The sequence below is a fragment of the Mchenga conophoros genome, linkage group LG12 (assembly GCF_057382185.1).
Source record: "Mchenga conophoros isolate Kocher_MC1m ecotype Shallow Benthic linkage group LG12, M_conophoros_male_GT1.1, whole genome shotgun sequence".
NCBI lineage: Eukaryota > Metazoa > Chordata > Actinopteri > Cichliformes > Cichlidae > Mchenga > Mchenga conophoros.
In genome coordinates, this window is record NC_140537.1 from 6,452,983 (window position 1) to 6,470,650 (window position 17,668).

The 17,668-nt window shown below is 41.2% G+C and overlaps 2 protein-coding genes across 2 annotated transcripts; both read right to left on the reverse strand.

Moving 5' to 3' along the window:
• Positions 1-1,536: 1,536 nt before the first annotated feature.
• Positions 1,537-4,007, reverse strand: LOC146562003 (uncharacterized). The gene is made up of 3 exons (XM_085293489.1): positions 3,777-4,007; positions 3,259-3,351; positions 1,537-3,173 (listed from the first exon to the last, which is right to left on the reverse strand). Exons 2-3 carry the CDS (start codon positions 3,319-3,321, stop codon positions 2,577-2,579), a joined length of 660 nt encoding a protein of 219 aa, XP_085149615.1. The 5' UTR covers positions 3,322-3,351; positions 3,777-4,007; the 3' UTR covers positions 1,537-2,576.
• A 1,667-nt stretch (positions 4,008-5,674) lies between these two features.
• lrp13a (low-density lipoprotein receptor related-protein 13 a) lies at positions 5,675-17,607 on the reverse strand. The gene is made up of 20 exons (XM_085293479.1): positions 17,451-17,607; positions 17,197-17,352; positions 16,346-16,561; positions 15,995-16,216; positions 15,093-15,308; positions 14,770-14,999; positions 14,169-14,298; positions 13,647-13,837; positions 13,231-13,417; positions 11,926-12,138; positions 11,631-11,814; positions 11,335-11,536; positions 10,597-10,761; positions 10,142-10,342; positions 8,866-9,415; positions 8,668-8,787; positions 8,387-8,494; positions 8,029-8,262; positions 7,562-7,940; positions 5,675-5,895 (listed from the first exon to the last, which is right to left on the reverse strand). Exons 1-20 carry the CDS (start codon positions 17,500-17,502, stop codon positions 5,778-5,780), a joined length of 4,074 nt encoding a protein of 1,357 aa, XP_085149605.1. The 5' UTR covers positions 17,503-17,607; the 3' UTR covers positions 5,675-5,777.
• Positions 17,608-17,668: the final 61 nt, after the last annotated feature.

Sequence of the window (17,668 nt, forward strand, 5' to 3'; positions counted from 1 at the left end):
AGCATGAATGAGTCATGAGGTCACACCAACAGTGACAACATCAGCAGTGACATCACTAAAGTTGCCAGGTGAGTCCATAAATAGAACCCGTGACGTGGAGCAGGTACCGCCGTTTTGGACCTTGTCCCTGCAGCAGCCCCAAAGTGATCCAATGGAGAGAATAGCTCAGCGCCTAGAGCTCCTCATAGAGGAACGCATAGTGATTAATGATAGGATAGACAACCTTGTAAGAGAGTTGAGGAAGGAACAGAGGCGTGTAAGGTGTGAGAAAGCAATGAGTGACATTACCAACCTAACAATGAACGTAGGTCTAGTTCTAGGTGTAGGTCTAGTTCTACCTCTTCCCATAACGGCCACCATCCTCGGTGCCGTTTACCTGCTAGGGTAAGGGGCTAGGGGCTAGGGCTAGGGTTAGTAGGGTTAGTAGGGTTAGGGTTAGCACCACTGTTCAAAAGTTGAATAAAGAAACGAACTAATTTTTGCCTCTTTTTTTATTAAAACCACCTTATAGAACATCACATCAGTTTTTTTTTTTATCACACTGTTCACCAAAACGCAGCAAACCTTCACCATCTTATCCAGGAGGGTCACCTCCTCACCCTCACATGGAATAAGTAATCTGATTGGCATGGTGGTATGTGATTCAGCAACACTGTAAAATAATATTCATTTCTTCGGTAAGAAGTGTGTGCTTCTAAAAGAAGCTAAAAAATTCTCAGTTATCGACTGGGAATGAAGAGACCATAAATATATTCGAGAATGCATATAGAGATGGACCCTATCAAAAAGTCATTTACAAATTATATTGTTCACTGATCAATCTACGGGGTCATGATACCTATTAATAAACGGTTAACGAATGTGTATTTATGACGACGATTTGTGAGACTGGTAAACTTATGATACGTACGATGGTCTTTCGTTCTACACGGTGAATTTCAAGGTCCTGTACCCATCCGTCGGTAAACTGTACCTGGGCTTGTTGCAGTGACCTGAAGTTACTAAACTTCAGGAGTGTATGGACTCACTCAAAGAACCGTATAATTATAAATCTGAGCGTGGTGAAAGTTGGGCAGCACGCTAACGTATTTTGTCCTTCTCTGTGCTCATAAGGGTCTGACACTTTCACTGGTTTGATTTTTTTCCTCGTATCTTTTCTTTGACTTTTCATTAAGTCTGTCTTTGTACGGACCAGCATTGTTCTCCTTCGTTTTGTACATACCTTTTTGGGGGGGAAAGAAAAAGCAAGAATTTATTGGAACCGAAGAATGAACGTTTTGCGGTGCTGAAAATGGTTGGATTTGATGCAGTACTTGGATTGTTTTGCCACGAGTTACCGGCATGCAATGCGCGAAAGTCACGTGGTCTGTCAATCTCTATAGCCAAACCCCTCCACGAACTCACTAAGAAGTATGCCTGTCCGCCTGGCACTTTAGCCTAAAAGTTATTCTTTCCATAACAAAAATATTATATATCACATCAATCCATTCATCTATGGTAGGAATATCCTCTTTAATCCAAAGGCCAGTTATGGCCTTTTTGCAAGCTACCGACAGCACACTGAACAAATACTTATCCGGTTTGCATAGATTAAGACTCTCTAGGTTGCCTAGGTACAATAATGCAAAATGAAATTGTATTTTCTTTTGGAAGATTGTTTCCATGACCTTATGTATTTCCTTCCAAAATGGAACCACACGGGGACCTTCCCAAAAAATTTGAAAATGATTTGCTGTTGCATGTCCACAATGCCTCCAGCATGTTGTGTTCTGAGAATAATTGGATTTTTGGGCTGGGGTAATAAAATAACGAAATACATTCTTCCAGCTGAATTCCCTCCACGAGGGGGAGCTTGTTACTGACCACTGCTGCCTACAAATCCCGTCCCATTCCTCTCCTGTTAAGAATAGATTGCTCTCTGTTTCCCATCTTCCTTTAACATATCTTGTATCATGACCCCGTAGATTGATCAGTGAACAATATAATTTGTAAATGATTTTTTGATAGGGTCCATCTCTATATGCATTCTCGAATATATTTATAATCTCTTCATTCCCAGTCGATAACTGAGAATTTTTTAGCTTCTTTTAGAAGCACACACTTCTTACCGAAGAAATGAATATTATTTTACAGTTATTATTTCACTCATGTCTGTCCCGTCTGTAACATCTGAAAATAAAATATAATAAATAATAAAAACAAAGATCGACCAAATAAAAAAACAAAAAAACAAAAAACAAAACACACTCATTTTACTAAACAGTTCACCGGATTTGAGACAAACATTTAATCAGTTTAATTTTCAGCTGTTTATTAATTTATTTATTGTGACTGTACTTTTGTTATTGCAACAGCTTTAGATGTGTTTATTGTATATATACAGCATATACATTAGCACCATTTTTTCCCCCCTATTTGCCAAGGTTGAGGGCAAAGTAAAAGCCATGTGTAGTTAGGACATCTATATAAGTATCAAGTCAAGGTTGTGTATATGTACAGCCATAGTGTGGTCTGTCCTGGTCACCTAGGCTGAACTCAAACTTAAATGAACAACAATTTCTGTGTTCTGTTGGGGATCAAATGCTGTCTCCTCTAGGTGGATCTGGCTCAGCAGTTGTGACCTGGAAAGTGAAACAGACAGGACCACCATCTAGTGTTGTTCCAATAGGGAGTATCAGTGGTGGGGCTGTAGGTGTTGGTTGGATGACACATGTAGGAAAGGGTGGAGTGACACCCTGGGTGGATCCTTGGTATGTGGTAATGACTTGTGGTTGAATTGTACCTATGACTACACCAGTCTCTGAAAGCCCTGAAGGATGCGTGTTTGGTAGAATGTGGGTAGGGTTAACAGCGTTAACAGAGTCCTTTGTGGGACCAGAATTGGGCACATCTAAAGAAACATCAACGCTCATCGCAGTATGAGACGGATCTGGCACAAGTTGTAAAGCATCTGGGTCAGCAGAGGTTTGTGGGTCTTCAGGAGAAGTGGCCAGAGAAGGTCCTGCATCTGCAGAGGGAAGCGGTGCTGCATCCAGGGGGTTCTCTGTAGCATCCGGCGTATTTGACTGCAGGGTTTCCTGTGAAGACCTATCATTAGTGGTGGTCTCTTCTGATGAACTGGATTCACTGGACTCTGATGACTTGGGTGAATCCTCACTTTCTTTCAGATGGACCTGTTTTATAATGAAACTGTCACAAATCCACCAATCTTTGCTATACAGTGGGAAAATGTAGCAGTAAAGTAGTATAGCTACTCACTGGTTTAGCTGTCACTAGAGTCACCATGAGGACAGCGCAAAGGGTGGCCCTCAGGACTGCCATTGCTGTCCTTCCTGTATTTGCTGAAACAAACTAAAAGAACCATATTGGTAAACTGGTAGTGTGTACATCGAGAGACAAACAGAGTACCTTCTTCTTGGTTCAGTTAAAAATGATTTCCACCTCAAATATTGTTAAAAAAGACATTTCTGGAATCATGTTTGTAGTGGCACAGATCTTTTTTCTTTTTTGGGGGGAGGGGTTGATTTACATTTAAATTTGTCAACCCTTTGCTAACATTGCCTTTAACTGTCTCAAGCATAAAATTCATTAAGTTTTAAATGAGGGTATTGCTGCATCCACTAATCTATTACTATTTGAAGGAATTAAAGAGTAACACAAGTAAACATTTTAGAATTCAATTTAAATGCATTATTGAATGTTAGTAAAGTTGTTCAACATCTTGAACTACAACAAGTTCAGTAAAGTGAAATGCTAAGTTATGATTGAGAACCTACCTTAATGGTCGAGTGTCCTCACCATAGAAACGCTCCAGACTGATTACAGTAAATTCTCACTTCTGCTCAGTCCTCAGCAAACAATAGAACATCTGGGTTGGCCTTCTTTTTATATAGCCGTGGAAATGTGTGGGTACCGGGCCATCATTGGGTTCCTGTTCCTGGCAATATATTATGCACTGTAGTGCAGATTCCTAAAACCATGAAAGCTAAATCACCAAACACCCCCAGCTAAACTGAAATGACAGATCGCTAAAAATTCTAGGACAATGGTTGTAGAAGAATAAGTCCACCAGAAGTGCCTATTCATAAGCACAGTAAACATGTGTTTTGTGGTATTGGTTTAAACAATGGTTTAGAATTTAAATAGATGTAAAATACCTAAGGAATTTTAGACAAAGTTTCATGCATAGTGTTTGCACTGAGTGCAAAAGTACTAACGTGATTTGGATTGTTTTGATATTCCATAGTATTAATTAAATATCCAGTGTCTCCGCAGACACTGAAACAACATATTCTATATGGACACCGTTTTGTCTCCCTGTGTTTTACAGAACAGTCAAATAAGACAATTCAGGTGAGTAAGGATCACTGCAATTCATTGTTTCCTAGCTGATTGTGACATCACCACGAAGACTACAAAGCCTTGCAGAGTGTCTGTCCACAAGTGTTACAAACCATATGTCTCCTAAATACCTAAATAAAACATTAATCATGATAACAATAATAGCTTCAACTGTGTGCCATGACACTTAAAAGTGACATTTCTGATCATTTACAGTCCTCTAGTCTTAAGCCACCACTCATTTCTTTGTTTTGCATACAGTGAGCCAGACTAGTAATTTTTAAAATGTGATCTCTAGCAAAAGTTCGAGGTTTTCTGAAGGAGTTCCATTTGCTGCTTTTCCCCACTCAATTTTAGTTCAGTATCTGTCCATTTTTAGAAGATTTTTTGTTTCCTTAGCTACGAGCCATTCAAGAGTTGAAAACACCTACACAACAGAAAATGTAGCAAAATACCAGTTTTGTTGTATTGTAAGGCACATTGTTACTAACAGCTTGTTGCCCCCCCCCCCCAAAAAAAGTAATTTCTTTAGTTGAATCTACAAAAACAAAATGCTAAGGACAAATGTTTGAGAGGCGTACATTGTAGTTTTGCAACAAAAAGCTGCTAGCCAGAAACTGGACATAAATCAACATGGTGTGTGACGATGAAAAATGGAAGGAACTGGAGGAGAAAAAAGTGAAAGACCAAAGAAGCCAATCTTTAAAGAAGTCTGAGGTATGCCAAATTATACAAGTGGACAGGGAAAATCTGACAATATTCATCAATGAGTGACAAATCAAACTGCTGTCAATGTGTATGCTGGTAGTAAGGAGAAGAGTACAACAGTGTTTGTAAAACAGAGGCTCTGTCATGGTTTCGTGCTACATTTCAGCCAGTGTTTGAGAGCTTGTCCAAAAAAAAAAAAAAAAAAAAAAAACCCCACAGAATTATGAGGAAAGTACAGTCAGATTTTGACAATGATCATGTGTCACACCAAATACTGACGTTTAAGTTTGCTAGAATTCTACAAACAATGTCTTTGCCTCGTATCATTTTTCCTGTGCATTCACAAGTTTCATTATGTCACAGCACCCATTTCCTATGTTCCTAGGAAAATCTTGTGAAATTAGGGCTGGGTCAAGACTTTTGCACCGTAGTTATTTCAGTTTAAGTAATAGTCCCCCCCTTTACACAACTGTAAAGGTCTTTTAGTCAAAACAAGGCATTAAAGTCAGACTTGCACTCACATTTTACCATCTATTATAATCCAAGTGTTCATGCTTATTCATGTCAAACTTCACAATGATGGTCTAACAGTAAACAACCTGAAATAACATGACAGGAAACTGTGGAAAATGCAGACTGTTTATTTAAAACATCACTTGTTCATAAATCAGCTCGATTCCACAGAGGATACGGCTCCCAACAAAGCAACAAAACGGGAAGCTGCTGGTTTAAGGGAGGTCCACCTCTGGCTTTTCTGCTGAGGCAGTATGGGATGTGGGAATGGTCTCCGCTTTGCTCTCCAGGTCAGTCATGCTCATCTCCTTGCCTGCTGATGGTCCAGTTCCCCTGCAGCAAGAACATGTTTAATTCTGTGATGCAGAAAAGCTCTGTTCTCAAACTGTAGAGACACCAAGTTATTTTCGCTAAAAGTCTGAATAAGAATCAAGTTCCTGACTTTGTTTTTAAATGAAAATGATGCACCATCCATAACCACACTAACTTGGCAAAAATTAGATTATCCAAACGTAACAGCATAGTCTAGACTGGATAATTGAATCAGTGAATTACTATGCAAATTGTGCTGAGATTCATGGCCCAGAGACTGAAGCCTGCTCACTTTTCTTATAAACCATGTTGGATTTTTTTCTCTCAAATATTATGGTAGCAACACTACATTGCATTGGTTCAGTAGCAGACAAATGGACAGGACAAACATTTTTACTCCCGTTGACATCATTCCAAGTGGTTACGCCCAGTTTTAGCTTTGTAGTCACAGGAAAATATCCTAATGCAAAGATACTGTATATGGAAGGTGGGCAGACCATATAAGAAATGGAACCTGCTATCATGAAATCACCACTTGGTTTATGAAGTCTCATATGAAACCTAAGATGTGCATTTTTTGTTTTGACCATCTTGGCATTTTCATTGTACAGTGGTCCACCTTTCCCAGCTTCAGTGATTTTTTTGCAATTTTGCATGTTTTTTATTTTATTTTATTTTTACAGTGCGATGTCCTGATCGGCTGTAGGCCATTCTCAATCTCCTCCATGCCATGTCTCCTGCACAGTTCAGAATGCGTTCAGCTTGTCAAATTCTCATAAATCTTGGAAGTGCTGTACTGTATGTTTGCAAGTTTTCTGACAAAACGTTTTGCAGCGTCAAAGGCAACCGTGGGTGCCTTTGGTTTCATTCTATAATACTGGACTTATTGTTCTACGAATGTATGAACTTTTCTCTCTTGTTTAAATACTCTCAAAGTGTGAAAATGTTCATGCCTGTCTGAGAAAAGTGTATAAAGTGTGTAGTGAGGGGGTTTTATGACCTTAAAACAAATAAAAATAAAGTTGGCTACTTCACGGATTTCACCTATTGCGGGCTATTTTTAGAACTCAACTCCCGCGATAAATGAGGGACCACTGTACAATGAAAATAAAGGATTATTCTATTCCATTTTGAAACCAGATGTGCCGACTAAGGGATTGATATGGCATTTTAAAACCCACACGCTTGAGATTATTCCAAATCCAAACAGATTTTTCACAAATGGACATCCGTTCTTGCAGATCACCACTATCCTTGTTTGCTGTATATGCTTAATTGAGAGCCAATAGAACTAACCTCCAATTAAACAGATTTCAAGTTATAAAATCAATATAGTAATAATATTTTAACCCACATCTAATAACGTTGATATAAATGCCATCCTGAGCGTTAGCATTCTGTTGCTAGCATTTCACACCATATAGCCACTGTGCCCAAGTCTTAGAGCTGCTATTAGAAGAGCTGTAAAATAATTATCACATCAAACCACCAGTAGGTTAATGTGTGCAAATGCTTCCCAGTAAGGTGTACAAAACTAAACATTGCTGCAACCCAAGGACACCATCTATTGCAAAGGGACAAATGTTGCCAAGTCTTGTAGCCCACCCACACCAAAACCCACGGAGAGAGAGAGAGAGCAAGGAAAAAGTTAAATTTGAGATTTAAATAAAGAAAAAAAAAACAAAACCTTAAGTTGGCACTCTTCTTCCTCTTCACCAGCACTATTACAACAATGATCACAACTGCTGCACAGAGACCCACGGCAGCGTAGACAATGGGACCCTGCATGGTTTTCACGAGCCGGTTTTCACAGGAATCACCGCTGTAGCCCAGTGAACACACACATGTAGTAACTCCCTTCGTCTCTACACAGTGTCCGTTACCACTGCAGCGCCTCTGGCTGCACTGCTGGGCATCCAGGTTCACACGTTGAATGCTGACATTCAGTGTTGTGTTCAGACCTGTGACTTGTGAGACAGGAGAGACACTGGAAGGAGGAGGAGGAGAACTGTGAGGTTGAGTGGGAGCCAAGACCTCAGCTCCTGGGCACTGCTGGGTGCCAACACCTTTATGAAAGGGGGAAAAAAATAAAATAAAGTTTTAGCCATGGTGCAATCTACAGGAGCAGTTTTAGTCTTTAATTTTGTGTCCCACAGTTCTCATCGGAGTGGTCCGTGCAGTCTGCATGTCCATCGCAAAACTTCTCCACAGGCAGGCATGAGAGGTGATCGAGGCAGGGCCTGCTGCCAGCTGGGCAGTGCTGCTCTGGGCTGCACTGAGTGGCATTCAGAAGGATGTGGTCATAAGAGCACTTGCATGTGCGACTTGTTGGGGTGGCGAGGCACAAGTGCTCACAGTTCCCATTGTTTTCTGTGCATGGGTTAGAGCCTGATGAAATCAAGCAGATAATTAGGTATGAGGTAGTTTGGTTTTTTTGTACATGACATGTAGAAACATCTTTAAAAAGGGCAGGTTAGCCTTTCCAGGTGTTCCGTTTGTGGTTCTTACATACCCATCTGACTCCGTTTGCTGAATGCCTTTAAGCCGACCACTTGTGTGCCAACCTCAAACCATAATTTCTTATCCTGCTGAGCGTCTTTGTACCAGAGTTGGGTCTTGTCTGAAGGAACAAAAAGGTCAGTTGTACCACTAAATTATACTCAAAGATGTTGATTCCTGTGGAGCCATTATCCATGTTATGAAGTAGTCATTTACCAAAGCTGCTCAGGCCAAGATGTCATTTGAATTTTAGGAATTATAGTCAGTTATTACAGTACATGCTTGGACTCTTACCAGTGACTGTAATCCAGAGGAGGATGTTGTCACTTACAGCCACAGCAGCCAGGCCGTCATCAACCTTCAGCTCTGTATATCCAGATCCATCAATCAGGACAGAGCCAATGGTCCCCAAACCTGAGAACATTTGACTCAAGTCATTAAGAGAACAACCTATTGGAACAACAAAACTAAAGTAAACTAGTGTCAGCTTACTCGTGTCAGCCCAGAAAATGTTATCCCCATTATTAGAGAAGACCAAAGATGTTGGTTGGACAGCATCCTTCCACACCACTCTTTGCTCACCACCATCCATGCTGGCGCACACTATTGTAGCCGTGCTGCCCGTAGCCTCCAGATCCATATTCGTGAAACAAACTCTTCCACTGGGTGGGTGAAGAGCAATCGAACCCACTCTGTTGATCCCCTCCTTTATGAGAATGGCTGTGTATGTGCCTGTGACAGCAGTGACCTGCAGGTGGGGCTGTTTGTAACTGCTCCAATAAATGTTGAGTGTTATCCAGTCGACTGCCATGGCAGTGACGGCGTCATCCAGCAGCTCAAGAAGCTGGCCCTGAGACGTCAGGAGTGAGTCCTTCAGCCTGAAAGAGCTGAGTGAAGAAGTGGCATCATCTGTCACAAATAGAGTGCGTTCCTTGAGGATGTAGTCCATGAGATTGGCTTTGTTCACGCTCGGTATCTGCAGGGCCAGATGCTCGGGCCAGCCCTTCAGCTCGGCTGTGGTGTGTTGGGACTGCAAGTAGATCTACAGAGATTGCTGGGATTAGAGTCTTTATATAATAATTAAGCATTTATATAAAAGTCTTTCCATTTTTAATGGCATTACTCGATTAGTGATGTAGCTTGCTGTGTGATACAGCCTGTCCAGAAGGGCAGGGGTGGAGTTTGCTTCACTTTTGAGTGAAGTTCTGTTTTAACAATTAGTTTAGAGCAGAGCAATTTGCCAAGTAACCTTAATAGCATTTCCTAATAAATGCATCTAAATCCAGTTAGTATTTGTCCAATGACAATCTAATGTTTGCTTCTGTTCATCACCACAGTTGACTTTAGAATCAAACAAAGATGATGTGAATGAAGTGCATACTTTCAGCTGTGATTCAAGAAGTCTTCAAAGTCAAAATTCTAATTTTACTGTGGTGGTGTGCAGACACAAAACAGAATGCTCAAGAGCCCAAAACCAAGGATACACATAAAGGAAAGCTGCATCAGTTATTTATACACCATTTCTAAAGCAAAAAAAAAAAAAAAAAAAAAAGGATGCATTTTATACGTGTGTGTGTGTGTGTGTGTGTGTGTGTGTGTGTGTGTGTTCAGTTTGATTTTGTCCTCTTTCAGAACCCAATTCCCACTTTGAAAGTTTCTACCCAGAGCAGATTGTTCCAATTTATCAGACATTTGAGTTGCATATCCATATACAGCATATTCTGCCAATGCAGGTTACACTGAGTAAAATTAAGGCGTTTAGCAAAACCTGAGTGACACTGGACAGAGACAGCAACAGCAGAAATGCCGAATTGACCAGGTTGGAGCAGTTGAGGTCATCCTCTGCCAGCAAGAGACCAGGGGGACACTTGCACACAGCCCTGGGCCCAGGAGCAAGCACACACATGTGGGAACAACCCATCTTCTTGCAGGGGTTCACAGTGCCCATCTGGAGCATTGGGTGGATGATCTAAAAGAAGAAAAAAAAACTTCTAAGCCTGTTTGTAACATTTTAAATTAAAACTCTTCAGCAAGCTTTCCAGGACTAACCATTAGGGTGTGCCCAAAAACTTCTTAATTGCTTCCAACACAAAAAAAATAAAATAAAAATCTTCAAACATAATGGAATAGCTTTGTATGAGCACTAACACATGAAAGGATCCAAAAATTGTACATTATGCCACCCCATTTCCTAACATGTTTTAATTCAACATCACTCCTTACCTTCACAGCAAAAGGCTGTCTGGGCCTTTTCAGCACAACTTGATGGTTTTTACCAGAGATTTTATGAGCAGCCTGCACCACTCGTTTCTTGGCATCAGACCAGTAGAGCATGTCATTGAACACTGCCACAGAAAAGGGGTTTGTGGTCTCCTTTATCTGTAGAATCTGAAAACGGCATTTATATTATTTTACATACACACACACACACACACACACAAAAGGGTATTAGTCACCAGTTAGGTTAGACATTTTTCATTGCTACACAAAAATCATCATCTCTATATTCTTGAGTCATTTAGGGAAAAGACTTCCGTATGTAGTGCTGACATGAGACAGTTTTCCAATTTCATTGAACAATGTATGACTGCGCAATGACAATAAAGAGGTATCTTATCTAAAGTGATATTTTTAGTTATGGAAGGAGAGCGTGATAACTAAGAGGTTTGGAAAGAAAAGCATCTGGACTTCTTTAAGTCGATTGAAGAAGCTTCTGCCTCTGAAGAAGCTTCTGCCTCTGAAGAAGCTTCTGCCTCTGAAGAAGCTTCTGCCTCTGAAGAAGCTTCTGCCTCTGAAGAAGCTTCTGCCTCTGAAGAAGCTTCTGCCTCTGAAGAAGCTTCTTCAGAGGCTTTTCTCTTCAAGCTCCTTTGACTACGATGACTGAGAGCCTTCACAGACAGAGCTTGATAACCTTTACGCTAGAACAGCAGATTTGGGATAGGTTAAATAGATACATTTTACCCTAATGTCGTCGCCATCCAGAGTTGCAGATCCAATCGCCTTCAGTCTTTCATCTGTCCAGTAGACCCTCTCAGAGACTGCATCTACAGCCACACCACCCGGCCAGCCCAAACTCGAGTTCACCAGTGCCCTCCTCTCTGACCCATCCATCCCAGCACGCTCAATCTTCACTACATTACCAATCTCTGTCCAGAACATCAGCCTGATGAAATAAGAGACCACAAATGCCGCTTACTGCAAAAACTGAAACAGTTCTGTCTTTTTTATTCTTTTTTTTTTTTTAAATTCATATCAACCCTTTTTGTGGTAGCAGGGCAAGAGAGCGGGGCTGATCCAAGTCTTCATCCAAGATGATGCTTTGGTACAGTGAGCTTGCAGAGGCTGCTGCCAATCTGATGGCAGCAATATAACTCTTCACCCCATTGATCCAGTACAGATTCCTCCCGACCCAGTCCACAGCTATAGAATCAGCCTGAACACCTGTTGAAACAAGTGGCATCTTGTTTCCACAGGTGTTCCGTGATACAACTTTCAGACATGAGTAAACTGACATTCCTCTGAATGCTCCAGCCACATTCGAGTTGTACGAACCTTTAATCAGACTTCCTGTCATCTTCTGATCTAGAGAAGACCACATTATAGCAGCCATCTCCAGACTGACCCAGAAGACCTTCTGACCTTTCCAGTCATAGTCTAGAGACAAGACTGCCTTCTTTGCAGAAGAGGGCAATGTAACCAAGCTGTGACTACGCAAGCCATACAAGTAGATATCCGTTTGGATTGAGGACAACAGCAGGGGCTCACCTGAGGGATAAGAAAATGATCATAATGCATAAGTTATTCGACACTGAGGTTTTTTTGCTCCATTTCACCTTTTTAATGTTGATTTAAAAAAAATATAAGACTCAATAAATGTGAGCAAAATCTTGTGAAAAGGCAGGGGAGAGTCTTTCAGCAGAATGGCTAGATTTTTGTAATGCTATTAAACACATGATTTTGTGGTTTACATATTTGCCTGACACACAAAAGATGCCAGTTTGAGGAGAGCAGGAAGTGAGTCCCTCAGAGGGTTGTATCAGGAAAGTCCTCCAGATAAAAATCAAATATGCAGATCCATCTGCTGTTGTCACCTCTTCTGACTAAGGAAGCAGCTGAAAGAAGCTTTTGTATAAGGACATTACAAAAATAAAAATATTTCACCAACTGTGAGCCCACTGCTTCTCCTCCCTCTGATCCTTGCCCTTATTTGGCACGAGATTTCTTTGGGCAGCTTGTGAGCGTGAGAATGAAGTGAAAATGTGTCACACACCAGAAAAATGAGTGTTCCTCACCCTGTATTTACCCCCGCTTCCAGTTTGTGGTCTCCTGCATGTGGCTTAGTGTTTCAACAGACATGCATGCGTACTCGTTAAAAATGAAAATAAATAAAATGGGTGCAAAATGTCCCGCTACCCATATGGAAAAGAAATAGAAAAAGAAAAAAAAAAACGTATAAAAGACTTGCATAAGACGTGGCCTACTTCATATAGTGAATCATATAAGGCTTATATGATTTACTCATGAAAGTGGCCACTTTCTCATTACTTTCATGTTGTTTTAGTAAGTATCCAAAACATACAAGTTTCATTTATATAATCTTTCAAGGGCTCTTATCTGTTTTCACTCGTGTGCTTTTCATACAAGTTTCACACAAGACAGATACAAACTTTACATATAAATCTGCTTTTGTCATATTTAACAGAATGCAGCAAGAATGTTATTAATCTTGAAATGGGGCATGGGCAAAAGTCAAACCCATTTGCTTTTGGTGTGGCTGCAGCGTGCTGACATTTTCAACTTTGTCCAGTTCCACTTCAAGAGTGACAACGCCATGCTGTTTATTAAAGGGAGCTTTACCAGTGATTTTGCAGTGGTGTCCATCTGCTTCCATTATAAAGCCCGGCTGACAGTCACATCTGTACGAGCCTGGAGCGTTGATGCATAGCTGACTGCACACACCTGGAGTCTGAACTTCACACTCATCAACATCAGCACAGGCCAGCCCATCCTCCATGAGCCTGAAACCTGCTGCACAGCGACAGCGCTAGAAACACCAAATGCAAATCTAACATTTAGATTACTCACTTTGAGTCACTGCAGGCTCATAGCCTTCATATACATCTTTACTGGATCAACAAAAGGGATCGTTTATCCAGAACAATCAGACTTTGCATGGCAATATTGCTACATACACCCTTCAATCCATTTTCAGGCACCGTCTCTGCTGGGTAAATTTGATCGAGCACACAGAATTTTAAAGACAGACTTCTCACCGGTCCCTGAGGTGTGTTGTAGCAGCCATGGGAGCAGTGCATGATATTTTCCTCTGCACAGTCTGTATGGCAGCTTCCTCCCTCATCTGAGCCATCTGCACAGTTTGTCATGCCGTTGCACACCAGGTTTGGATCCAGACACTCCTGACTGCCACACTGGAACTGGTGAGGGGCACATGTTACAGCCGGACCTGTAAACATGAACAGCATTCATGTACACAAGTTTAAGCAGCAGTTTAAATTACATGACCATCCATTTACTACTCTTCAGCTAGAATTTACACATTACAGGCATTTTACAGCTCATATAACTAAACATCCCAATTTGAATTAAAGAATTGGGACAGTCTCATTTTGCAAATAGAATATTCTCAGACAAACATCGACATATTTTATGTCCTCTTTTATACTATGTGCTAAACAGATATAGCAGGTGGTAAAACTGGAATAAGATAAAGACCCTTACTGCTACAAGTTTTCACATTGATGTTTAATTCTGTGAATAATTCTAAATTTACTCACATTCAGTCTCGTCACTGCCATCATTGCAGTCCTTCATGCCATCGCACAGCCAGGCTTTAGGGATGCACTTGGTCTTGGATTTGCACAACCACTGGAACTCTCCACAGTTCACTGGAGCCACAGGACAATCCTGAAAGTCCAATTAAATTTTAATCATCTAAACATGCACTTTACCACTTCACTCCTGATCATGGAGGGAGAGAGAAAAAAAAAAAAAAAAAAACTGCAGGAGGCCAGCTGAACATTTAGCCCATCAGAGGACATGCAGCAGTTTTAAAGGAGAGTAAAGTACTATTCAACAACATGCAGAAACCCTGCTTCATGTCTTCTGAACCTGACATCTAAACTGTCAGAGGAAGAGGGGCATGACAGTAATACACCAACATCGATGTACACTGCAGCTAACATCTAATGTCTGGTTTTATTTACAATGATTTCCCCTTCATTTATCCACAAACAGGACCTGAACTAAATCACTAGCTCCTTACAAAAAAAAAAAACAAAAAAAAACAAAAACACCACTCCCCAAATCATTTTTAAAAGATTTTTTATGGTTGCTCCTCAAAGTTTAGCATGCATGAAGCTGCTTTTTAGCATCCACCTTCTCATCAGTGCCATCTCTGCAGTCCTGGTCTCCATCACAGATCCACTCCTGCACTAGACACTCCTTGCTCTGGGGACAGCGAAGTTTGGTCTTGCAGGCTGGCACTTTGGTGCAGTCTTCCTCATCCGAACGGTCCCGGCAGTCTGGGTGACCATCGCAACGCATTGCGGCCAACACACACTGGCCGCTGGTACACTTGAACTCTGTGTCACTGCAGTCCTCCTTTTCTATATTGACAAGAGGGAGGCAAACAAAGCATTAAAGATTACTCATATGCAAGCAAAGCTGAAACCAGGTAGGACATTAGTATGCCCACATACCACACTTTGCCTCATCACTGCCATCAGAGCAGTCACTTTCCCCATCACAAAGGAAGCTACTGGGAATGCAGCGGCTTTTGTTGTCGCATTGATGAGAACAGCCCTCCATGTACTTTGTGCATTCTGCTTCATCCGAGCGGTCCTGACAGTGAGGCACACCATCACACACCTGGCTCTTCTCAATGCACATCCTTCCATGGGCACACTGGAACTGGTCTACAAAGGACAGATTGTATAATGATTTTTTATTATGTTCACATTAATCTCTCACTTGGGCTCAGGCTTGTAGTGCATACATCTGTAAATCTACAAACACATAGACCATCCTACTGCATACACATTAGATTGTTTGTAACTGTCCAGCTTATCTGCTGATACAAATATCATCTGGCAGTTTGAGCTTCAGTTACAATAAGAGATTTTAATCCTAAATTCCACAGTTAGGTCTACATTTATTGATCTGCATATAGTGCCCTGGCTCCATGTAATGTCAGAGTTTGCAGTGGCAATGCTGGGGGGCTCAGCTCCCAATCATAATGTCATATATGCAGTGCCTTGTAATTATCTGTGTCATGAAATTACCTCAGCATCGTCTTTCTGCCGCAGGAACAAGAGTTATTAGACTGTTAATGACAAACCTGGCTCTGTGAGAGTACACTGTAACATCATGACATCATCAACACTGGATATCTAGCCTGTTTTCATTCCATCCTGTCATCTATAGAAAAGTTAGAAAAATATAACTTAAGAAAATACTATCGCTATAGTAATTTTTAGGGGTGCTCTGATAGTAAAAAGCCAAAGTGTCAACTGGCCATGCACCAATACTGATGTGAAACTAGCGTTGCTCACTAGATGGCAGTAAAGCCATATTAATAACAAGCAGATGACAAACAGGTTACCCTTTTCACAAGACGATGAGCATTTTGCCTCATCTGAACCATCTCTGCAGTCTGCTTCACCATCACAGAAATAGTGGTTCTGGATACACTCAGAGTTGTCACTGCATGGTATGAAGCCGAAAGAACACTTAATGGGGTGAGAAGAGGTGGACTGTTTAGAAGGGCCAACCAAGACTGTAGGCACAGAGGTTGTAATGGTCTCTTCTTCCTTTTTGTCTTCTCCTGGATACATAATAAAAATAAAATACAGCAGGGAAAGCATTATAATTCAAAACCAAAAAAATAAACAAATGCACAAGTCCAACATAAAAACGAGTGTCAATTCAGTACTATAAATACATCAGAAGGTACCACAAGTGGCTTCATCTGTGCCATCTGTACAGTCCTCCTCGCCGTCACACAGGAAGTTTGCAGGCAGGCAGCGGGTCTTGTTGTCACAGTGATGAACACAGCCCCTCATTAGCGTCACGCACTGAAGCTCATCAGAGCGGTCCTGACACTGAGGTACACCGTCACACACCTGGCTCTTCTCGATGCACATCTTCCCATGGGCACACTGGAACTTATCTGCTTGTGTGCAGGCATTACAGGTGTTACAGTCACATGCACAATCGTAGTTCTTCATAAAACATAGTACCATAATAACCCCAATAGAGCACCTTGTCTCCAGAATTCTGGTTTACTTGTGGTATTTAAAAGTACAATAGGAGGCAAAGCCTTCAGCCTTTAGGTCCCTTATCTGTGGAACCAGCTCCCAGCTTGAATTCAGGAGATAGACACCCTTTCTACTTTTAAGATTAGGCTTAAAAGTTTCCTTTTTGATTAAGCTTAAAGTTAAGGCTGGATCAAGTGACCCTGAATCCTCCCTTAGTTATGCTGCACTAGGTCTAGGCTTCATTGAGTGTTTCTACTTCACTCACCATGCATTTAATCATTAGTTATTATCTCTGGCTCTACATCCCCTCACCCTGAACTGTTTGTGGCAGATGGCTGTCCCTGAGCCTGGTTCTGCCAGTGGTTTCTTCCTGTCAAATAGGAGTTTTTCCTTCCAGCTGTCACCAGGTGGTTACTTCTAGGGGGTAATCTGGCTTCCCCTCAATTATTGTATGGTCTTTATTTGTGCTTTCATGTGACTGCCGTTGTGATCTTCAACTACTTCTGCTACTCAATTTGTCTAATCTAACATACACACTGTCTCATACCTTTGCTGCATGATGTTTCACAATCCTCTTCATCTGAACCATCCATACAGTCCCGCTCTCCATCACACAGATACCTGTAGAGCACACACTCTGAACCATCTCTGCACAGTTTAGAGTCCCGGGTGCAACTTCTGAGACCACTTCCAGCAGAAAGAACTACATGAATTAAGTTGAGAGAAAAAGGACAAAAAAAAAATGTAGTCACTGCAAAATTAGAAGGTCTAGAAAAGCAGTTTTGGTAGCCCCACACTCACCCTGTAAGGAGTCTGATAATAACACCAGAAAGAGAAACAAACATCCACCCATTGCCACAAAAAACAAACACAGGCCAAAAGAGGTGGATAGATGTAGCGTTTTATAATGACACCAGCTGAAGCCAATATAACCTAATTGAACACCTGCCTGAGGGGAGGAGCTATTGGTTCTGACTAAATTTTCAGCAAACCTGATAGCTCTAAAGATACATTTTCAT